The sequence below is a fragment of the Falco cherrug genome, chromosome 5, assembly GCF_023634085.1.
Source record: "Falco cherrug isolate bFalChe1 chromosome 5, bFalChe1.pri, whole genome shotgun sequence".
NCBI lineage: Eukaryota > Metazoa > Chordata > Aves > Falconiformes > Falconidae > Falco > Falco cherrug.
Genome location: NC_073701.1, coordinates 90007432 through 90032299, shown reverse-complemented (window position 1 = coordinate 90032299; position 24868 = coordinate 90007432). Strand labels below are relative to the sequence as shown.

Sequence of the window (24868 nt, the reverse complement as noted above, 5' to 3'; positions counted from 1 at the left end):
CAACCCCTGGCTGTGCTCTGCTGGATCGAGCACTGAACAGCACCCCACACTCGCACAGCAGAGTTTTCTCACCTCAGGCCCACCTTCTGATGGTGTCCCTATGCTTAAAACACTTGCTGTAATTCTGCCTCAGTGGCTATAATATCCGCCATCAACTGCTTCTCACCAGCCTGTTGAGACTCTGCCTCTCCACCTTACTTAGCTGCTGTTTAGCTCATTTGTTGTTACTCTCATTTTATTTCGCCAGTGAACTTACTGCATGATTGATTCTTGCTAATTCTGCCAGCTGGTCACTTTTGTTTCCAAACAGGCTTGTCACATGGCTTCAGCGATTTATGCTGTGCTCTTGCTCTCCCCCTTTCGCACCGCCAGCCGTCACTGAAATGGGGGCCCAAGTGGTTGCCGGAGGGTCGCAATGGGCCACTGTGGCTCCATGCGCCATTTCGGCCCTCACAGCACCATCTCCTCTGCCCTTTTGCAAACGCAGGTTGAGCAGCTGACCTGGAGGTGTGTAGGTGTTTTTAAGCTTTCCTGTTTCTTTGATGGTTCAGTGAATTTAATATTTTGGTTTCTACCAAAGCTCACCAGAATACTCTGTGTCTGGGAGGTGTGTGCTGGGAGGTGTGCATGGCAAGGTTTGGTAGCGAGGGGGCTACAGGGGCGGCTTCTGTGAGAAGCTGCTAGAAGCTTCGCCCATGCCTGACGGAGCCCGTGCCAGCCAAGGCCAGAGCACCGGCCAAGGGCGAGCCCACCAGCGCCAGTGGTAGCACTTCTGTGGTAACATATTCAGAAGGGGGGAAAAAACCATCTGCACCAGCAGAAGCAAGGGGCGAGGCTGTGCGGGAGCAGCGGCCCCGCAGCCCCCGGGCAGGGCAGGAGGAGGCCGGGGGGGCGCCCCGGCAGCCCCCGGTGCAGCCCCGGCGGGGCGGGCCGTGCCCCCAGCCCGGGGGGGGCCGCGGGGCAGCAGATCCCCCCCCGCAGCCCGGCGGGGACCCCGGGCCGGGGCAGGGGGTGCCCGGAGGGGGCCGCGCCCCCGGGGGCGGGCAGCCCGCGCCGCGCCGGAGCAGCTCCCGGCAGCGGGGAGCCCCGGCCGGGGCCGGGCCGCGGGCAGGGCCGGTGCCCCCGGGGGCGGGGGGCCCGGGCTGGAGCAGCCTGTGCCGGAGGGGCTGCGCCCCGCGGGAGGGCCCCGCGCAGGAGCGGCCCGGGCAGAGCCGCAGCCCCCCGCGGGAAGGGCTCCCGCTGGAGAAGGGCCTGCAGGAGCGGCTCCCGCCGGAGGGCCCGGGCTGGAGCGGGGGGAGGAGCGGCAGAAACAATGTGTGATGAACGGGCCACAACCCCCCTTCCCCCTTCCCCTGTGCTGCTTGCGGGGCAGGGGTAGAGAAACTGGGAATTAAGCCCAGGAAGAAGGAAGGGCTGCGGGGAAGGTGTTTTCTCTAATTTGAATGGTAATAAATTAAACCAGTTTCCCCAAGTAAAGTCTGTTTTCCCTGTGATGGTAATTGCCGAGTGATCTCCCTGTCCTTACCTCGACTCGTGGGCCTTCTGCTACATTTTCTCTCCCTGGTCATGTGGAGGGGGCAGTGACAGAGCGGCTGTGGGGGGCACCTGGCATCCAGCCAGGGTCAAACCACCACAGGAGGAAAACAAAAAGAAAAGAGAAAGAGAAGGACCAAAACCACTAACAGAATGCTTTAATTTTAATTTTCCTGGGGAGTGACCACCAGGAAACAATGTCCTTTAGGATGAAAGGTGACTCAAGTACATAGAGCAAGTCTCAGATCTGTTCTTGCACTGTGATATACTACTCCTGAGGGGAGAAAAACCTTGGAAATTATTAGTATAAGGGCTGCAGGTACCACTGGCCTCACCTAGGACCCCACCTGCATCCCCTGCCCAGGGCCCTAGGGCCCTATTTCAGCTCAGGACTGAGCCCCCAGCCCTTGCTGCTTCCTGACAATTGCTCAGAAGGGTATCTCGGACAAAAAAGAACAGCAAAAAAACCCAAATAAACAACAAAAAAATGCAGCTCAGAAGACTGCAGCATGACCATAGCATATGGACAGTTTTGTTTCCTCTGGAGTTATGAAAAATATCTGTGTAACCAATAAGTGAAATGTTCACAAATCATGATAAACGGAAAAGATTTAGCAGTTTTCAGTACAGAAGAGATTTAAGTATTGGACTAAAATATAAACCAGTAGCTGCTTCAGTCTTTTTTATATGTATCAGTCTTCCATTTTACTGCTACCTCCTTTTGACATAGACACTCAAATTCATCTTTCAAATTCTGTTTGCTCTGATGAGACATCTTAGCTCACTTTTAATGGACATGAAAGTTCTAAAGATCTGTGGTTGGGTTAGCAGTGGTTCAACTTCAGACAGATTGCTATGTGGTGATCAAATCTGTTTAATAAAACACTTACATAGGAAAACTGGAGGGGGGGGGGGGGGCAGGGGGGGAACCAACCAAAACAAAACAAATTGAATAGCACAAGACATGAGAGAGAGATATCAATTAATACCATACTAACAAAACAGGTTGACGTTTTGGAGAACATCTAATTTTTCCATTCAAGAGAATTTTGGGGCTGAGGGGGAGCAGTGGGTGTGAGAGTTCTTATTAAATGTGATGATTTACATCACATGTGACAGCTCTATGTACCAGACATATGTGAACACTGACATCTGTGCTAGCTTCACCCGGAACACTGTATTTGCTAAACCTGGTGTTACCCTATGTGATTTTGAGGAAGTATATGATACTTGTGGTGGAGTCCAAATATCTTTGATATGTCAGCAAAAGCAAACAGATTTGATGGCAATAATTTCTGAGGAAACATTTGCATTTATTTCCCTACCTACAAAAACTAGAAATTTGGAGGGGAGATTGTATTTTTGTTCCCCTTTAAAGAAGCCTGTAATTTCAGTATCCGGAAAACTGAACCTTAATCCCCAGTCAAGGTACATCACAGGTTCTCGTCCTGAAGGGGTGTCATGGCTTCTTCTTCATACTTTCTCTTGTGAATGTCCTTCATTCTTGACAATAGCATCAACTTCCACTACTTTGTCTACAACTTCCACTACTTCTGCAGACAATGATGGTCTTTGTTCCATGTTATCAGTCCTATATTGAAGAAGTTCCCAAAGTTAGGTCATTTATCCATTGCCTTTTCTTCATCTCTTTCCTACAAACAACAAATTTTATAATGTTCATTGTCTAAGATGGGGGGTGGGGGTGGGGGGTGCCAACCTTCTTCTCTTTCTCTTCTCACTCTTTGCATTTATTCTTTTTCTATTGAACTGTGATTCATGGGGGCTTCTATTTATCAGTTTCTCCAGTATTTAACACAATGGGTTCTTAATGGGGTAAGACAGGGTTAAGGGAAAGGGAAAATGCTGGGTGTTATCATAATATAATTGGCAATACAAATAAAAAGCTGTCTTCTTTTAAGTCTATTTGTCTGTGCAAAGAGGGCTGAAACATGCTTTGCCTTCAGTCTTCTCCACTCTGACTTACATTTTAATGTCACTAAGGTAAATCTCAGAGATGAGAGCTTTTTCCTTCTGGGGTCACTGCATTAGGATACTCTGCGATCAGGAAGGATGGTTTTCCATTTAATTGAAATATCATTACCAGTCTGCCTTTTTTTCCCAACTCATAGAGTTGACCTTCATTAAAACAATTTGCTTTCTACAGGAAGATGAGACCAACAAGTGACACTTGCATCATGAAATGAAAAAACACTGGTAAATCATACATGACAAATGGAGTTCTAGGAAAGTTTAGGGTGCTATTCACCACTCTTCCCAAGTAGATTCTATTTATTGTTCCCTTAGGAACAGACACTGTACCTTATGGAGTAAGGTATTGATTTTGCCAGTTACTGAGGATAATGGTGTATATTTCTGAGTTGTTGCATTATTCTTGAATGATTTTTCTTAGTTACTAAACAAAATGTGTTTTTTTATACATATGTTGTTCAAACCTGTCAGGTTCAAGAACAAGCTTGTTTTATATAATTCTCTAAAAATAGAATCATGATTACTGTATACAATTCTTTCTGTTTATTACTGGTAGAATTTAAATTCTATTCATATATGTGATTTAAGTTCTATTTGTATATATTATTCATAGATGTTATTGCTAAGCTGCTCTCTATCATCTTTGAAAGGTCGTGGAGGATAGGAGAGGTGCCTGAGGACAGAAGGAAAGCCAATGTCACTGTAGTCTTCAAAAATGGCCAGAAGGAGGATGCAGGAAACTACAAGCTGGTCAGCATCACCTCCATCCCTGGAAAGGTGGTAGAGCAGCTCATCCTGGAGGATATCTCAAAGCATGTGGAGGAAAAGAAGGTTATCAGGAGCAGTCAACATGGATTCACTAAGGGGAAATCATGCCTGACCAACCTGATAGCCTTCTGTGATGGAATGACTGGCTGGGTAGAAGAGGGGAGAGCAGTGGATGTTGTCTATCTTGACCTCAGCAAGGCTTTTGACATCGTCTTCCATAACATCCTCCTAGGTAAGTTCAGGAGGTGTGGGTTAAATGAGTGGACAGTGAGGTGGATTTTTCTCAAGTTATTTTTCTCAGGTTGAAATACCAAGTTCAGAGGCAGTCCTTTACTCCTTAATTGAAGATAATTCTTAAAGCAGCATTAAAGAAGAAAGAATCACTGTCTACTGGACAATCAGTGAATGAAGAGTGTATTAAGAAGCAATTATTTATTCCTATATGATTAGTTTACACCTATTCCCAGCCAGCAGATGGCTGATTCTCAGAAAGCCCCTAAGCTAGACCCTTAAAGCATCCATAGCATTGCAGCACCACTTTTGGGCCTTTTGCCTAAATATCACATATTGAAAGAAACTATTGTAAGTTTATGTACATGTCTTCTGCAGATGGCCTAAGTAGCATATGGCAAAGTTACACCCAAGCTTATGGTTAAGCAGTATGCACATACAGGTCAAGGCATGAGTTTGGACTGCTTTTCTCTCCATATCACCTTTTCCAGAAATTGGGGTGAAATGGTGGCTTACAGGCTTGTGAATATAGAGGACAGGAGATGGCTTAAATTTGTAAGGATAGAAGTGGTAGTAGGAAAAAGCCAGAAGAGGTGAAGTGCAGGTAATAGAGGTATAATTTAATGTCCTTCTGTCACTCTGTCCTTAAGGAATAGACCTTCAAAAGAGCCCATGACTTAATTTTTAAATTTTCAGTAGAGTTGATCGCAACTGGAGTTGGACTTTGAGAAAATGTTGAGCTCCTAGTAGACAACTTGTGGACTGACTTCCTATTAAAACCTGGTCACTTTCTTCAGTGTTATAGTGAGATCTGAAGTTTTTTAATGTTTTGCCCCAGCTATAGAGGTTTAGTTGTTCTGAAAAGCATAGCATGAATTGCTGTCTTGATACTCTCCCTGAATAACAAATAGGTATATTTTGTCACTTGAATGTTTTTATAGTCACGTATAACTTATAATGTTCTGTCATTGTAGTTTGTCTCCTAAACTTCCAGAGGAAGTTGGACTTGTTTATACCAAATCTGTATGTGAATTTCTGACACACAGAGAAATACAGCAGTAAAAAAGATTTATACTCGGAGTTTATTACTGATGAATAGAGTCATACTGGAGTCAGGCTAGAAAAGACATGTTTACTGATAGTAAGTCTTCTGTTTAAAGTGGCGGGTACCAACTTTGATGGGATATGTGATACGCAAGCAGAAGACAAAATTTTACTGAGGTGATGCAGTGAGTATAATTTTCAAAAGGATTTTCAAAGGAGTGCAGGGGAGTTAGTCATCCACCTCCAGCTGGTGTTCAGTGAAAGCTGGGTGCCAAAGTCCCTTAAGGTGTCTTAGACATTTTGTGCAGTAACTCTACTGGAACATTCTTAGCCTTATTTATCACCACAGGAAAAGGCTTGCCCTTTTTTCTTCCACTTCCCTTTACAATAGGTGGGAAAATTTGTCAGCTTTATTAGTTAAATAGGTTGGATGTCTTTCATGTTTATGATATGCAACTGTGCCCTTTGTTTTGTTCACGTTATGGAAATGAAAATGTCCCTGTTAAATATTCTGTGGGATCCTTACTGAAAGCATGCATTAGCAGGGTCAGGCTTGTTTTCAGTGTGGGAGAAGATTATTTGCTTGGAGATCATCTTAGTGTCATCAACACAAATTATAGGTAGTTTGGGAACTGTAATTATTTTTGCTCGATTTCGGAGTGTTTTCCAAATTAAGATTTGCAGATCAGATTGACTTCTCTCCCCCTTCAAGCTCTAACTCCATGCAGGTTTGTCTCTGCAGCCCTTCTATACCTGCAAGCACTTCTGGGTTCCTTCAGGATGCAGAGTGGGACGATTCAGCTGTGCAAAGGGGCAGGTGCAAGAAGAGCTGTGCTTTAGGGCTTTGCATGTTCTACATGCTGCTACTGGAAGATGTAGGGCCTTGGCATTGCTGTCTGATGAGTGCCCCTAAGACAGTGCTCCAATACAAATACCAAGCTGCATATGCTGGAATACCTTCAGAGCTGTGGTGGAGTCAACCTTCTAGAGTTCTTGGGGAGCATCATATGGGTCTTCTACTGCCCACGTGGACCCCAGGCTTGATTTGCCTGCAGGATGCCTGGCCCTGGCTCTCTGTGCAGTCACTGGCTACCCCATCAGCTCCTACAATGAGATAAGGAGCGTACAGTTAGATAACAGGGAGAATAACCTATGGCTTTTCCTTTCAAGACCCAAGCCAGCTCTGGTACCATCCACACTAAGGCGATGGGAAGCTGTAGGGAGCCTGGGCACAGGCCGAATGCTGTTTACCTGAAAGGAAAAATCTGGATGTTGTATGCTGGATCCTGAGGATACTCAGGGCTCCATGGAGTGGAGTGTCTAGCTCACACCACAACTTCCCTGGCCAGCGTGCACATGCACGTGCATGGCTCTGTGCACATCCGCATGTGAAGGAAGGTCCCCTGGGCCAAAGCTCCATAAAAAGCTGAGAAGCAGTCTCAGCTGCCCTATACCATAGCATAACACCCTTTGCTTATGTGGTTATTGTACTGTGGTCGAGCAGATACATGGGTACGGTCTTGCTCATAGTAGGGAAGATCCCATTTCTGTCTTTGCAAAAAAAATTTCTCATCCTATACACAAGTTCAGATTTGATTCTCTCTGCAGTTCTTAATGAAATACCCCCTTTACGATCTTTCTTTTTTTTTTTTTTTTTTTTCATTTCCATCAGGCTCTTCAAAGGTTCACTGGACACTTCTGTCTTCACAAAAAAAAATTCTCATCCTATACACAAGTTCAGATTTGATTCTCTCTACAGTTCTTAATGAAATACCCCCTTTACGGTCTTTCTTTTTTTTTTTTTTTTCATTCCCATCAGGCTCTTCAAAGGTTCACTGGACACATGTTTAAAGTAATTTCACTATATAGTAAACTAGAACCTTAAGAGTAGGGCAGGAAATCAGTCTATTATGGAGGTTTTTAGTTGATTTGCCAAATTAATGTGTCAGTTCACCATGCAGCAGTAGATATAATTAAGTGTCAGAGAAAGAGGGCTAAATGCATGAATAAAATATCTTATTGTATCATTACACTTTTATAATAAGATTTACTTGTCAACTTAAAATGTAATAATGTAACTAACAAGATAATTTATTTCTCAATATAATGAAGACATACAGAAGGCAAAGGCAGGACCTCGTAAGATGCCAGCTTCACTCTGTGGCTGAGTCTGCCTGGTAGCATGCACACTTAATGAAGGAAAAACCCTACTGAACTGAAGAAGGGGGCATAGCTGCGTAGGATGAGTAGCGGATGAGAAAAGAGCGGAAGTAGGCATAAAGTTTGGATGTGGTGGAGGAGAGAAAGATGAGAGAAAAACTGTGATGACAGAAGGCATAAGAGTCTGCTGGGGAAGACGCTGCCGTATGCATTTCTCCAATTGATAGAGCAAGACATTTCAATAATGTAAACTTCCAGAGAAAGAAGGTTAAAATAACTAATTGCCTTGGTGTGGGATGAGAAGATATGTATGGAAAGCTATCCCACACTGGCTGACACATGCTAACTTGTCTGGCTGTGTAAGTTTTAATGATGCCTTCTTCAGGGAAAAAAAGGTCTACTGGAAGTCAGCTAGGAAGACAGAAATCTCCAGGCATTTCTCCTCAAATTAATTACATCTGATAGAGACTATGATTTACAAAAAAAAATGAGACCTGCTTAAAGAGATTTTGAGGAATAATTTGTTACCATCTAGTTTCTAAGACTACGACACGACTAAGTCCTGGGAAGTTCCTGCTTGTCACCATTTCTAGATCATGAGCGGTGCCCTTTACTTGCCATGCTTGAATTCCTGTCAGAGGAACTGTGCAAGAACAGGCATGCATTTAAAAGAAATGGAGGGGTATGCTACCATTCTGGCTGGCTTTGAGAACAGCAACCCAGGGAGCTGTAAACATGAGACCCTGCATGAGCTACTCTGAAGACTGTGGTTGCTTCCTTCCTGGCTCATTGCCACAGACACAGGTGCTTCCAGTGACCACCATAATCATGGAGGGCAATTAGACAAACACACCTACCCGCGTCTGAATGGAGCACAGTATAGGTGCAGGTATACTGGGGCTATTTTCATCGCTATAGCAGGTGAACGGATGCAAGATTGTCTCAGAGAGAGAACGACACATCCTGACCTGATCTGCTGATTCTTCTTAGACCTGGGTTTTGGCCAAGGGCTGAAGGAGCTGGCTTTTGCTGATGTCTGTGCAGATCTGAAGGGGTTCAGTGCACACAGTTGAAGTATAGGCTGCACTCTGTGACAGCTCTGGAACATGCTAGGAGGCAATGACAGGCTCCCTGTATCAGCATGGTGGAAGAAAGAGTTGCTGTGATTAGCATCCATGGTACACTTCCAGCTGTGCAAGGCTGTGTTGTGGAAAGTATGTAATTTCTGTGTGATCTGCTCTCTCTCTTTATATCACATGTAATCTACACAGCCAGGCGATACGCAGAATAGTAATTGCACACAATGTAAGTTCATTCCTGAACTGTGTAGCATAAATAAATATGAATGAGAGGGAACATACTGCACTTCACATTCTTTATATATTGTGCTGCATGTTATGACAATTAGTACACTGTGGTACATCATTCAAAATGTGAGAAGTACAGTACCTGCAAATGATGTTTTGGTTTTCTCCTCATAGCTGCCAGATGGTGTGGAACCATTTACACAACATCTGAGTGTTAGTGCATTTTAAGCAGGGAAAGAACGATCCTGCTTAATGTTTTGTTTCTCTCTCTTTTTTTTTTTTTTTCTTTTTCTTTCTGATTTTTTTTTTTTATTCTTAGCCACCTAGCCAGTATATTTCAAGATTTTTTGGCAGGGTCAGAATAAAATAATAATAATAATAGAAAAAGGTGGAAAAATAGAACAAGCCTCATTTATCATGCTTGTTTTGTTTCTTCATGGAGGTCTAGTGTGATATGACAGTGCTTGGAAAGCCAACTAAAAACTTGTTTCAGGACTATTTAAAGAGATTTCCTAGAAATGAATGAGCATAGGTACCACATGGACCCTCATGGCATAAGGCAAAATTATTTTGTCCATCTGTTCAAACTAATGGACTTACAAAAGAGATCTTCCACTCATATACAACTTGAGAAGCATTTAAGGAGTAAGTGTACAACCTTTTTCTCTACTACAGTGAAAGATATATAAAAATTGTAGCTTTCTAGTAAGCTTTTTTGTTTTGTTTTGTTTTCCCCCCTAGCTTAGAAATACTGTGGAATACTAAAAAGAAGAGAAAGAGGGAAAGAAATATTTTCACCTCTACTCCAACGAGTATTCCTGGCCACTCTACGGAGAAGTGTTATTTGCCTAGGTAGGCTGTTAGTCTTAATTGGTTTGTTTTTTCTTGGATAGCCAAGATGGTGCTACAGCTCTAAGGTCAGTATTCTTAGATTGGCTCCAAGTCAGCTATACAAAGGGACCAGAAAGTTTTCAAAATCTGTAGTTTTGTTTTAGTTGAATGGAACTTCACTTCTTAAATTAAAGCTCTAAGCAAGTAAGGAATGCAGACTGGAAGTTAAAACCAGGAAAAATCATAGTTTTATGTACAGCTCTTACACTGCCCCCCACCGTGTCCAAGCCAATGAGTTCCTGCTTCTAAGCTTCACTGAGGTTAACACTGTAATGCTAACTTAGAAAAACCTTCTGAGTCCTTTTTGGTCTTTCCTTTGCATTGCTTTTGAGGTTCATTTTTTGTGCTTTGCTTCTGTGCTGTGATTCTTTCATGCATCATAGCATACAGTGCCTTGAGCCTTTGCTTCCCAAATATGCACAAAAGCTCTCCAAGGAAGTGTGCAATCTTTTGTCTTCTTCCAGAAATTCTTCCTGAGCTAGTCCAGAAACACTTTCCTCCTTAAACTGATGAAAACAAAGAAGTCAAATATGCTCCCAAACAGACCGAGTATATTATGATGATGGAGACTTGAATTGTCCCATCTGCAATAAAGGCTGAGGCTGTAACTAAACCGTGGCATGTTTAGAGAAACTTCAGATAGCTTAAAATTGCCTTTCTTGGATTCTGCTGGCAGTGCTGCCATAGTAGCACATTCTTGCTGTGGGCTCCAGGGAGATTGGAAAAACTTCACATAGAAAGTTCCACTAGGATAAACCTATTCCACTGGTGCTGACCTATGTAAAGCTAGCAAAAATGTGTGTATGTGGGCTATAGTTGTTGCTGTGTAAGCTTATCCCTAATGCACAGTAAATGTTTTATGCTGCTGAAGTTATATATTTGATTCATTGACTGGCATTTTTCCAGTCACCCTTTACTGTTACCAGTTCCACTCATGTCAATATATTGGGTTCTGTATGTAAATGCTGATATGTTCAAATCCTGTCAATGTGTTTAGTTACCTTTTCTTCTTAAATGAAAAGAATCAATGTACCTTGATGATCAACTTAGAGAAATTGCCATTTTCTTACCTTTTGTGGAAAAAATGAAAAGGAAAAGAGTTTTGGTAGATTTCTGGAGCTGGCACACTGTCTGCTTCCTTTGAAAGCATAAGAGGTGAATTAGTGACCTTTGCTGTATGTACAAGGGAGAAGGGAAGGAGAACTGTTGCTCACCTTCAGTTTCCAGCATTCTCCACCTGTTCACGCTGTAGGAAGTCACTAACATTCAAAGTCAAAATGCTAAAGTATTTGAGCATTTGAAGCCTGCGTTATAATACTGGACAGTGTAAGTAACTTCTATCCAGTCTTGGAGAAAGGAAGGATAAGAAGAAGGGAGGAGATATTGTGTTATATTGCTAGTTGATTAGGGTCATTCAACCCTACAAAATACATGTAATTTAATATAATCTGATGTAGTGCATCTTCAAGAAATACAGTTTTCACAGTGGGTAGAAGCTTGTGGGCAGGTAATAAAATCCCTGCACTGACCAGAAACCGTTGTGAACATCTGTTCCCTGACTACTTAAATTATACTTGGACAGTTTGATGCATCTCTGGCATCCATCCCGTGTTCTAGCAGAATGAAAGTAGAAGAGAAGAAGAATGTAAAATCAGAGAATCCTGTTGGGTTGTAATCTTTCTTTCTGCTTTTTCTGTTTTCTTCTCCCTCCAGTAAATCTGTCACATCTTTGTTTGGAAACTCAAGACATCCTTTCTTTCCCTTAGTTGTATTTGCAGCTGCCTGCTTACTTATTTTGTGTACATTGATTACAGCCATGCAAGGCTTCAGACTTAATTAAAAGGCAGGGCAAGAGAAAGAGAGGGGTTTCTAGAGAAATATCTTCTTGTGGCATGTCCTGTTGAGTTAAATCCAACTACCAAACTATAATTTCTGGAATGAATGATTCTTCCATGAATCTCATCTCAGTACCATCTTCACCTGAATTATGCTGGGCTGCTGTCACACTCAGGGGTTTTATATAGCCTTGGAAAAAAGGCTAGGAGAAGGATGATTAGTTAGGTTGAAACTGTTATGGTGACACATAAAAATGTGAATTGCCTTCAGCTTCCCCCGATATTACAGCAAAAGAACAATTAGTTCCCGTGTTAAAGCTACACTTGCCCAATTCTTAAATGGTACTTATGTACCCAAAGTGTTAGTGCAATGTGGCAGATTTTCCATACTGGCAAAAGCAGTGCTTGATTTAACAAAAAGTGAAAATCAGAGCCACTGCACAAATTTTAAACTCCATTTAAAAAGAGCAATAATCATTAAGTCAGAATTATTAGCATTTTTAAGGGTCTTTTTATCCCATTTTGGCTCAAGGATATAATCTCATTTTGGCATGCTTACATGAAAATGAGTTGGTGCCTGGGGCTTGGCTTCCACAACAGTAATTTGGAATATGAGTCATCTATCATTAGTTTATGCACATGCAAAAATGTAGACCTTGTGGTTTATGGCAGTGGAGGAGGACTACAACATGTAATAACAGGTGTACTTCAATACTGTGGCCTTAGGAGATGCTCCAGCTGATTTTCTTCTCTGCCAATGGCAGAGAAAGACTTTACTGTATATGCTGGTATAAATCTACTCCATACATAAAAAGGAAACATTGTGGTTTCAGTAATCATACCAGGCGCAAAATGCAACTACTAGCTTTTATTCAAATAAAATTCTGTAATCCTTTCCACGAGCTCAGAGCTGCATTCAGCTGGGGACTCTGAGAATAGCTTATGCGCCTTATGAGAAATGGAGTAGAGTGAAAGACAGAGTTATGTGCCTCATTCAACAAATATGTTAATACTGAAGAGTTCCCACCCCCACCCCCACCCACCCCTGCCGTGGGTAAAGGAGGAGACAAGCAGCAAAAATCCTGGCCACAAAAGGCAACCGAAGTTTCTATACTAACATACAGTTGCTGATTCTGTCAGATGGGTGAGCTATCTGTCTTCCCAAGCATCTAGGACTTGCCAAAATCCTTTGTGCCATTCCTCGACCTGCTTCCCCAGAGTGACTTCTATGCAGATCTTTAGCCTAATTTGCCATCAGCTCATATCTTGTTACAGGTTACAAAACCCTGGTTTAAATGCAAAATTCTTCTACATTAATTATTCCTTCTTGTAAAATCCTTCACAGAATCATTAATTTGCAAAGCCCAAGCTTACTTCATTGAAAGGAAAAAACCTATAATATATATCTAAAAGATTTAAATATTATTTTAACAACCCAGAATCCTCTTTCCTCCTCCTCCAGCCTGGATTTTTTTCCTCCTTCTCTCATATAGCTGAATGCCAAATCTCCATAAATTAATCACATCATATACTTAAAATGGAAATAAAGGAAATCTCTTTCTTTCCATGTTTTGTAAGACATGTAACTAAATTAATGTGGTAGGTTCTCTGTGAAAGTATTTTTCCCAGAGAAACTTAAGTCAAGCAGATATATTCTATACTTTGTCTCTTCTGGATGAAAGAAGACAGTTCCTTGCTTCTTCTGGTGTAAGTTTTGCATCTGAGAACTGCAAACATATCCCCCTTACAGATCAGTACACTCCAACAGAAGGTAATGACCGTGGTCTAAAAAGAAAAACAAGAGCACAAATAATAATTAAAAAAAGAGATAAATAAAGTAAGACAACAAAACTAAAAGCAAGGGATGTGTTATTTATTTTTGTATTTGCTGTGATTATTGAAGTCACTTTATGTTCCTTTTTCTGTCTGTAGAATGTACAAGTATATACTAAAAAAAATCTCAGAATAACATTAGCAAGGCATATAATATTTAACATAAAAAAAAAATAAATCCCCCAACCCCTCAGAAAAGATGAGAGGTAGAGAACGATTTCTATATAAGAAGAAATAAGTAACCTAGCATTTTTGACCTTGGAAAAGAGACACCTGAGAAAGGATATGGTAGATGGTATTATGTATGGATTGTTAGGAAGTGGTCATCAGGATGTGATGTAAAGTTACATCTCTGACCACCTCTAACCATTTGGGTTCTCTGGGGCATTTAGACAGGAGCCAAGTGCCTGTTCATCTACATACAAGTTCCCAGTTAGGTAACAGACACTCATTTCCCCTCAGAAGGGACTTCTGAGCGTGCATAGCTAATATGAGGTACAGATGGACTAAATTAGTGTGAAGGACTAGGTGTGGTTAGGAGGGTTGGTAGGTAGGTTTGCTGTCTGGGTCTTAGCAAGATGCCTGGTAGGACTAAGGCAGACTGCAGAGCACCCTGGGTTTATGTACAAAGTGGTGATGGACAGTCTCCTGTCTGGAGGATGGAAAGGCATTTTTACAGCTGTGTTACCTGTCACACAGTTCAGGGCTGTGTGTGTGGTGAATACATCTTCTGGGAGCGGATGCCCTTTGTGTTTGGTATTCCTATGAAGGAGGCAACTTCTTCACTGTATTTTCTCAGTTCTTTTGCTTTCTGCATCTTTGCTCAGGTATCGCTTCCAGGCTGATGCTGGAAGATCTGATTGAATGAACTGTGCATGGTACACATTATCACCTGCATAGTGCTATCAATTCTGTGTACATTATCCTATCATCTTTTCCTAAAGCTTCTGTAGGTACTGAGTAAAATGCAAAATGGGGTAGAGCTGATGTGGAAAACAGCTCATTGTAATCAGCCCTTGAATTCAGCTGGAGTGCAGAAACCTGAGCCGCTGAGGGGTGTTTCCATTCCATGTTTTTTTAAGTTGCTTCTGAGAGTTTGCACACAAAATATATTTTTAAAATGTGCTGTAAAAATTGTTCTTCAATTTTTAACAACTTAATTAAGTATTAAAATCCAATTCGCTTTATATTTCAAACTGCAAATTCTAAGGAGTTTTTGCTCTCTCCTATTAGGAAGGGTGTTTGTCATAATTATTTGTTATGTGTATTAAATGTATGAGTATGCATCATTTAAATTGTAAATACTTTTATGCAGAATGACAATCAAAGATAAGATTGGTGCACATTCAAGCTATGATCACACATCCTGAAGAAGCCATGGTCTTCCAAGTACAGACGTCAGGGGCACATGAAATAATAAAAAACTGCAGTGGATCTTCACAGCTGCACTTGGGGTACCTGCACACTGTAATGGTGTGTAGTCATACCTCAAATCCACCCTGAATGCCTCTACTAGCTCTAAACTAGCCACCCTGGTACAGGCACTTGGTACAGGTTTCATGCCATTGTACCAGGTATGGCAGCAGAGGATGCAATATACTTTTTTTAAATGCTAAGGTGATTATTTTGCAATGAGCTCCATGTTACTGCAGCTGCACAGTTAATGTTGCCCAAGCTATCTTGCCTAGAAATAGCTGAAGAAATTCCACATGAGCTGAAATCACCTTTGACAGCAGTTTACAGGTAAATAGAAGTAAGAAGGTGTTATTGCCCTTATTTTATTGAAAGGGAGAAAAAGGAACACTGGACTTAACTAACTTGTCAGAGAGTGGGAGTCTGATGGACTACATGTAGGGTGGGCACTCAATAAATCTAAGGTCTAATGTGGGTTCTAGTGCACTCTTGCATGATGATTGTGTCACTTAACTCCTCTGAATCTCAGTTTTTCGTGCTCTGAGATAGAAGTAATTATATGCAGCTACCATATAATATCCACAGAGAGCTGTGTAGCTGGAAAGTATCACTGAACCTATCAATAGGAAAAATGGGAGAAAGTTAATAAATTTTAAGGCCAGCAGGGAACATCATGATCATTTAACCTGTCCTACTGCATTACTGAGGCCATAAAATTTCCCCTATGTGATTTCTGAATTATTCCCCAAACTTGTAGTTTCAGAAAGGCATTCAGACATTTTCTACTCTTGATACGAATACTTTTAGAATCTATACCAGCAAGTTTTTCTAAAGGCAATAAATAGAAGCGTACCTTTGGTATCATAGGGAATACAGTGCTTCAAAACAGGAGGAAAAGCCCATTTAAAACAGTGTGGAGATATTCTTATAAGCAAAATCCCATAGTTTGTTTGACTCAGTGGAAATATCCTGCTTGAATAAAATTGAAAATGTTAATTCTATTTCCTCATCTTGCTCCCCTCTCTGCTGAGCAGGGTGGAGGTCTGCTGGTGAAACCATGCAAAGGTACAATGGGGATCTCTCCAGGATCTGGGCTCTGACACACAGTAGCTGCCCCTGGGTCCCAGTCTTTCCAGTTTCTGGCACTTGTACATATGAGGCCCCAAGGCTGCAGCCTCACTCTGGCTGCTGGTACAGACCCTCTTACACACACATGCAGTGACACACTGACACACTTGCACCATGCATCCCTCCTGTAATTCAGCTTAGTCACACAACCCATGCAGGATCTGGTCTGGGTCATCACTCTCCTCCCTCCCACTTCACTCCCAGAGACACAGACACGTACGCACCCACCCTAGAGAGTCCCTCACCCAAGAAAAGAGTTAGAAAGGCATTTAGCAAGAAGACAGGACGGGGTGCTAATCAGGTGGAAGGCACAGCCAGACAAGAGTACCAACCAGCACCTGTTCATACATGACTGATCCCTTTAATTCCCTTACTCCTCTGTCTTCCTATACATGTTCCTCCCCATATCACCTTGATCCTTCCATTTCCCCACCTGTGATTCCCGTCCTAAACGTTCCGTAATCAGTCCTGTGCAATCCTGAAATGCTCTTCCTCTGCATGTCACAGCGTGTCCCATGGCCCTAGGCAGTGGCCCCTCAGTGTGAAAGGTGACCTGGAGAGCAGCTTCCACTGCTTCATGGTGATGGGTGCCCCCAGCCCCTGGTGCTGAGGCTCTCCTGGGGCAGTCCTGCAGGAGCCGAGCAGGGGCTGTTTCTCTAAGTGGGTTATTGGAGTTCCTCCACCTGCCTTGAGCCCCTGTACTCCTTCATGGGTGTGGAGATGGGCAAACAGCTGGGGTGGACCTGGGATGAGGTGGGACAGGGTGTAATTTGAGGTCACCCTCCTACTTTTTTGCCTCTGTGCTCCTCTGTGTGTGCGCAGTCAAGATTTTTGTCACATTGCTTAAGAACTGTATCGTTGGAGTGTATTGCAAAATTACTTTTTTCCTCCTAATGTTTCTTTTCAAACAAGCATTTTTCAAATTTCTTAAGCAACAATGAAACCTTTCCTCTTGGGGAAATCCATATTAAAATATTAAGTGGGACTGTTTCCAGCTGGCCTCTCTTAATAGTTTTTATGGTGAAGATTTTTACCTTATGAAAACATTAAAATAGAATATAAATCCTCCTACCTCCCACTTGTGCTCCTAATAGGGAAAATCACCTCACCCTGCACTAGTCATCTGTGCAAATTATTTTAGGATGGGTGAATCTCTATCTGGAATTTCTTTGGTCTTTCTGGTGGTTACAGGGTGAATGCCTAAATCTGAGATGGCTAAACACAGGTAAGATGAATCCCATCCTGCATATAATTTTGGGGGGAAAAGGTCAACATTTTCTGCTACAATCACTGCTATGTGATAATGTAAAATGCTTTCCCATGTTATTTCCAGAAATGCACAGACTAAACCAGCTGATCAAACAGCTGCATTTCAGAAGGTTCAATAGTCCAGAAAAAGAATCAGTGAAAAACCATGCACCCATTTTTGTACCTTTAATGATTTACAGTTCTAAAAGCCTATCCAAACCCTTTATCCTGCAAGGTTTTTCCCAATAAACAGGCCTTGACACTACTACGAATTTCACTGCAAATATGGCACACGAGAGCCAAAGAATCCCGGTAAACCTCATGCCACAAGCTTAAACTTTCTGCTTTACCCGTGTCAGACATTGCTCCTGAACACAGTGGGCAGGGAAAAAATGTGCTTTTTCTCCAGGTAATGTCTGTGCACAGTCTGGGTAAGCTCTTCTCCACAGAAGCTGACCTGACATTGAGTACCTGTGCCATGGGGTTGTATTTTCTTCTGTGGAGTGGTAGATGGAGAACAGTGTTTGGTGCAGGGAACATGACAAACCACTGAAGATCAGTAACCTGCCATGGTGAGTTTTAACAGATAAATCAACTGCCATCAGTCATAACTGTAACCTTTTCTTTCTTCGATGACTTCCCCAGTTCCTCATATTTGCCACCACATCAAGGCTCAGAATGGTCAGACACCAACTTTTTAAATCCTCTGTCCATCTTCCTGTTCAAGATTGACAGATAAAATAACATCAAATAAAGGAGGGGTGGGGAGAAACACTGCTGTAAAATTTAACTGTAGTTAAAAGCCAGCCAACAAATCACAGTGAAAAGAATTTTGCCAATTGTCTCAGTCCCTAGTTGATTGAAAGATTTAATAGAAGTATCGCCTTTGCTATAAATACCGCATTATTCTTCTGACATGAAAAGTTTCAGCAAGTATACTTTGGTTTTAACAACCTTAATTTAATGTTGAAAAATGTTACTTCTTGCAGCATTAAGTATTTTATATACAGTTGTATAATTGAGGGCTGTGATTATCACAGCATCCATAATCTGATTATGAAGGTATTTTTTTTAATATATTATAGATACAATTCTAATGTATGCTTTTAGGAGTTGCGTCAAAATGGGTATGGCTATGTGAGGTATTCAACTTCCGCCAGGAGAAACGCCTAGTGGGTACCAAGAGAAAAGAGGTGGGTAACAGGATCTGTGCCCTGTAGAAAATCATAACGGCTTCTTGCTGCAGTACTTCCACTGTCACTTTCTGGCTTGTACAAAGTGAGGTCCTGGCATGCCCTGCCTGTTCCCCTGCCAGAATTCTGAGCGGCCGGAGTTTACCGCAGCTGCCAGCTGAGTGCATTGCACTGAGACAGGGAAGGCATTGCCTCCACCAGCTCCATTTTCTGCCAGCAGAATGCAGAGGAAGGCATGAGTCATCCTGCGCAGACTTCCTGTATGACTTTGATTAGCTAAGATCTTTTTCTATGTCATTAATTTTTTAGAGATGTATATTGGCCTGCATTTTCCAGAGTAATGGGTTACTTTGCCTATTCTCAGCTTCTTTGCTGAAATCGGTAAAACTGAGTGTCCAGATCTCTTCTGAAAACAGACCCACTTTAAGGATGAAGTCATACACATGCCTTGGTTTAAAAAATGCTGGTGGGTCTGTCTTTTGAAGGGTATGGTCATGTGCATAGATTTCTAGCCAAGAAAACCCCATCTTTTGTAGTCCTGGTTTTCTTGGTTTCTCTAATTTAAAAAGTATAATCTACTCAGATTGTTTCCCAAATTCATTCCATCTAGGTATGAGTTTGCATCACCTTTACGTACCCGTACCTTGGAGACAAGCTATTTTGAAATCAGTATACACTTCTTTCTAAATGCCCCTGTTTTAAAAATCCACGTTCCTGCTAGTTAGAACCCTTGGCTTGTAAAAACTGAATGATCTTCTTATGGGACTCAGTGCAGTGCAGGCCACGGGCAACCCAGTCCTTTCAGAGTAATGAGGACTGCGGGCAGATGACGTTTGCCCCTGCATGTGCTGGGTCCTTCTCTTTCAGCGCAATGTGCACAAACAGTGTCTTGGGTGTGGGGGTTTTTTGTACATTTAGATGTTTTCTGGATGGGATCACTATATAGCTCTGAAAACTGGCTATTGCATAGGTCACATAGCTATTTTGATATTCATTTCCATTGCAAATTCTACCCATTTTAGAAATACTTGGAATACATAAGGTGCCACGTAATTAAACTCTGACGGTTCCAGTGAAGTGTTATGCTCTATCAAGCTCATAATATCAGTCGAAAGGATTTTTTTAAAAGAAGATGCACACAATGCAGTGTGGAGAATAATATATCTTTTCACAATTTATTGAACTACATTTGCATAATTTAATATTTTGAAGTCCATAAATACTTATTTATTTGCAAATGCTTGACATTATGATGTGACTATATGAACTCTCACGTACCCTAATAAGAATTAAAGAAATTAAAAATCAGGGCACTGGCAGAAGAAAAATGAAAAGAATCCTATACAGATAGCCAGGAAAATATGATATGGGAAAAAAAAAAATCAGACACATTTGAAATTAAAGCTGACACGCTGTTCTCAGTCTACCCCACTGTGTATAGGGACTGTTGAACAGTGGGTGTTTTATGATTGTTTTTTCAAAGTGAATCTCATTCTCGTAAAGGTCCTGGGCTGATACCACTAGCATGCAAAAGTTGAATTCTTTTTTCAAATGTTCCGTGCATGAATCGTAGCAAAAAAATAAAGAAACATGTGAGCTGCTGAGCATCCTTATTTCCCTAGGAGCTGAGTGGAGGGAAGGGCATTCCCCGTCACACGGGATGGACTTCTCCTTTGTTTCCTTTTCATTTCCTTTTAGCTTTTTGTCATCAGAACAAGTTCTGTATAAGAAAGTGATTAAGTTTCCTTGCCTGTCTTGCCCATAGCTGTTTGGTTTGTGTGACTTTCTGGGTTTTACAGCTCCAGCAATAGGAACTGGAAGGGTCGTCTTCTTACCACAAAATCTGTCAATCAAGCACACCTTTTGTGGGGTGAAAATTTTTGCCTAGAAAACATCTCATTTCTACAGACCAAGGATGATCTCACAAAACAGGTGCACTGTCTTCTTCATTACAAAATTGCAGGGAAGTCAGTGTCCTGGAAATGCACTTACTCACTTTCGTTTCCTAGTCCTAACAGAGCTAGTTCTCTAAAACAAAGGAGCAGAAGATTTAGCTAATCTCCCTCTGAATGAGGTTCCTGGTTTTGCCCCAAGCACGAGGATGCTTTTGTACTGATCTCTGTGCAAGACCAGGGTCTACTAGTGAGTGCGTTCTGATCAAAATCAATCTTCAACTCTGCATGCTTGCATTTGTGAAGGAGCTCAAGAAACAAAAATCTATTTTCATATAAAAAAATATGAAAGGCATGAAGAGCAGCCTAAAAAGAAGACTATACATTTTCTCATTTGAAATTTAACAGGAAAAAAATAATTAGATTACTGTAACCTTAACTGCACAATGCAGATGGTTTAATTGAGATATGAAGACAGTATTTTCTTCTAGCTGAATTTGGGGTTTCTTTCCAAAAAGCCTTTATCCTCTGCAGTAGACATGAACGCAATGGTGTGAGTAGAAGTGTTGCATCGCATTCTACATCTGGCACAAGCAAACAAAACCCCTTTCTGTAATTGTTATGCGTACATTAATGCGATAGAAAGAGACCCTCTTGGCACTGTTTCTATGGCACTGAAACAATTCTGTACCTTTTTTCTTATTATAGACAGGAACAGCTATCTTCATGTCTGTCTGCTCCACTCCATCTTATTGATATGAGTCTTGACAATCAAGCTGTATACGAAGTGGATGCGTCACCTTGAGTTACAAGCATCATTTAAAATACTCAGCTAGTTGCATATTTTACATATTGTTATACCATGGTTATACAGCGGTATTGTGCTTCTTGTCCAGAAATTCCTGGAAACCTGAAATTGCTTGTTCCTTGATGTGGCCACAGGCTGTTGAAATTCAAATGAGCTTTTTGCTCAGCTGGAATTGTATTAAGTCTGTAGGACTGCCTGTGATGCCTGGATTGGAGGCAGGAGACGACTCTTGTTAGTAAACGCGTGTTTGACTGTATTGGTATTACTGAATGATAGCTAATCATCTGAAAGTCAAAGGAAGCCTCTTTAAGGGGGCGATGCCTTGCCAGGAGAATAGGAACAAGTCTGGGCCACATCTTTGTAAGTACTAAATTCTCATTTCTTTTCGATCCAGCAGATGCCCTCTTTAAAGGTTAATACTTAAGTAGTCACTTGGGAACTGGTGTCCCCTTCACTCTGATCTCTGAGTCAAGCAGACTGCTGAGAAACTTCAGTTTGTCTCTTCTATTACCTGATGCCCCTTTCTCTCAGATCAAAACTGCTGATAAAGATTATTTCAGCTGCCTGATCTCCTGCATATTTTACGATTGCTGAATAAAGGGATGAGCTGAAGTAATTCAAAAATATCAAAGTGATACCCAGGCAAGTTACAATTGCGTTTCCTAAATTCCTCACTGTTATTTGAGGTAGTGAGGCAACAGGGAATGTGATTTTTTTGTGTATCATTCAGATGGCACAAAGACTCTGAGGAGGCAACTGCCTTGGCTGAGCAAAGGACCATAAAGGCTGTTGGGATGATACAGTAAATTGCCATTTTCTCTTATTTAGAGTGATCTGGCTGAAGGCTGAGTAGCAACTAAAGTATGTCTGTGGCAAGCGGAAAGGATGCTGTCCTTGTCCCATGGCTCTCACAGACCTAGATAATCACCCCCAGCTCCTACCCCCAGCTCTGAAATTCTCTCAAAGATAAAACAGATTGAAATTGTTTTGACACTGTTCATTCATCTATATGAGCACAGAACGAGAAAGTTCGACAGGAAAATGCTTCAGAGACGTATGATAAACTAATACTACCCAGATGAATGCAAGCGCTGCCTGGAATATAGACAATGGTGGGTAAATTGCTTCAAATGAGCCTTATTGATTCCACTCCCGTGTTGATGGGGCATATTTGAAGAAGGAAGTTTCATTTAAACACTTGGGTGCTGCAGTAATTAAATGAACTCTGGGACAGTTTACGTAATGACTGGCTCTGATTCTTTAGGAGCCAGTGACTATCTCCCTTAAACATGAAGCATGTTAATGGCCAAGCAGCTAATTTATTATAATGAAATGAAAAAATACCATAGCACCCTTGCAGTCCAGATAATGTAGCAGCAGGTTACTGTTCTGATGAATAGGGACGTTACTCAGCAGATGTAATGCTTTCTAGTCTTAGAAAAGGATAGATCAATTTCTTATTCTTTATGAAGAAGGATGATTCCTTTGCAGCACTGCTGAGAGATGTGGACATTTACATCTTTGAGTTAATCACCCCCAGAACAATCCAACCACCACAGGTACGCTTAGCTGTTATTTTTCTTGCTATATAAATAAGAAATTAATGTACACACCGGGAAATACAAGAGGGATTTTATTTGTGTTTCTGTACCTCGGTGATAATTCTGCAGGCTTCTGCTGCTCGCGTTGTGTTTAAGGAAGCCCAGAGAGGGGCAAGGCCACCTCTCCCGTGGGCAGGGCGGGCTGCAGGTGGGAGCCCCCGGGGGTCGCAGGCTGAGGCAGCCGCCTTTGGGTGGGAGCCCCGCGGAAGGCTGTGGCTCAGTAGATGGCAGTCTTCCCTCAGAGTCCGCTTAGTCCCTGCCTAGGGCTGGGGTGGAGCTGGGAAAGGGCCGCAAAGCTCAGGGCTCCCCATCATTGCAGCCGCCACTTGCAAACCCTCTATGCACTGTTTCCTTAGGCACCTCCGGGAGCTGGTGGTGATACCCCCAGCGCTCCATCAGCAACGTTTAGAAGTGCCGGTTACAAAACCCTTTACTACAACTGAACCAGTTGTGGTAGTAACTGCCTCCCAGTTTTTCTCTCAACCAATACCTGAGATCTCTTACAGTCAAGTTTCATAGCAGACAAAAAAATGACCTACTGACAGTGTTGATGAATGCCCCGAACAACTTTTTCCTGGCCATCACCAAGGAATAGCATTATAATAGTATTACTGAATGAGTGACATTTAGGATGATACATTATGCTTTGCATAAAGATGACTACTAACATAAAAATCAATGTCTGGAATTTATGATGTCATTTAACTTAACTCTTGATTTTCATTCATTTGGAAAAAGTAGCACTCCCAGTGCTCAAAAAGGCAAAGGCAGGTATGTCCTATATTGCAAGCACATAAATAACAAATCTCCCCATGCCAAGATTCAGGTCTATTTGCAGAGAGTTCCTTGCTGTTCTCACTGTCCCTGCTTTTGGTATGGTAATAAGATGCTTTAAGAATAATTTGATAATTTTCTGCAACATGCTTTTCCTGTGGTCTGTCCTGCTCTCGCTTCCCTGCTCAGCCTGTGCCATACTTGAGAGCTCACCCAAGGCTGCTTTCAGCTGAGACAAAGCTGAAAAAGCACCCTATGGCCTCTGCTTACATTTGCAGATGTGCACTGAGGTAGTCTTGCACACTTAATCACGAGGAGACAGCACAGAGCAGGAAGTGGGGATGGCCATTCTGCAGGAGATTCTGATTATCCATTAGTGTCAAACTGAAACGAACATCTGACTATGATCCTGCTAGTGAAAAGCATTCTGAAAAATTCTTTAGGGAATAGAAAAATGACAAAACGTGGGGTTTTTTTTACAACATATAGGTGCTTGTTTCAATAAGGACTAAACACTTTGATTTGATGTTATTTTTCCTGCTATACTATACATATTCAGGTGGAGAGGAGTGACTGATGACATTCTCCTATAATGTTTCCGAAGTGATGAGGTAAATTTATATTAGATATTAGGAATAACTTTCCAACTAGTAAGCAGGATGAAAGTCGTAAAAAAAACAACCAAACCCTTGTGAAACTAGATTAGACAAAGCTCTGCCAGGGAGGCTGTATTTAAGTTGATTGTACCTAAAAAGCAGAGGAATGGACAGTCAGTTGCTATCTTCAGCCAACTCCCAGCTTGTCAGTTCTGAGAGACCCTGCAATAAAGCACAGTATCACTAGCAGTGAAGGAGAATGCTCTGGATTTCTCAAAATGAAATGTTTTAGATGTATTGAAAAGGAATGAGTAGACTATTTTTGTAAAGTCTACAGATGGAGACATTCCTGCAGAAGTGCTGTGATTTAAGTAGGACAGAATTTTCCATCAGGAATTTTTTTAACCAGTTTTGCTCCTCCTCTCTTTGGGGGGTGCTTAGTTACACAACAGTATCTTTCACCAAGAGTTCTTCCAACAGCCTGTTCCTTGAGTGTTTGCTAGAGAAGTCTTTGCCCAGTCCATGTGTTTCCCAATCCAGTGTGTTTGGATTGCAGCTCTGCATGACCTCTGGATAGTCTAGCTTGCCTGACTCACACCAACATGCAAGCAGGAGAGGTCCTCA

At 41.9% G+C, this 24868-nt stretch overlaps 1 protein-coding gene across 5 annotated transcripts in view; it reads left to right on the top strand.

Moving 5' to 3' along the window:
* Positions 1-380: 380 nt before the first annotated feature.
* LOC129736265 (uncharacterized) overlaps positions 381-24868 on the top strand; it is a 38143-nt gene continuing 13655 nt past the window's right edge. For all 5 annotated transcript variants that reach the window (XR_008732609.1, XR_008732608.1, XM_055712674.1 and 2 more), the window contains exons 1-2: positions 381-507; positions 4173-4522. Coding sequence is in view for 3 of the 5 variants with exons in the window: in XM_055712674.1 (XP_055568649.1) it covers positions 416-507; positions 4173-4522 (442 nt within the window). In the remaining 2 variants the exon portion in view is untranslated. The remainder of the gene's footprint in view (positions 508-4172; positions 4523-24868) is intronic.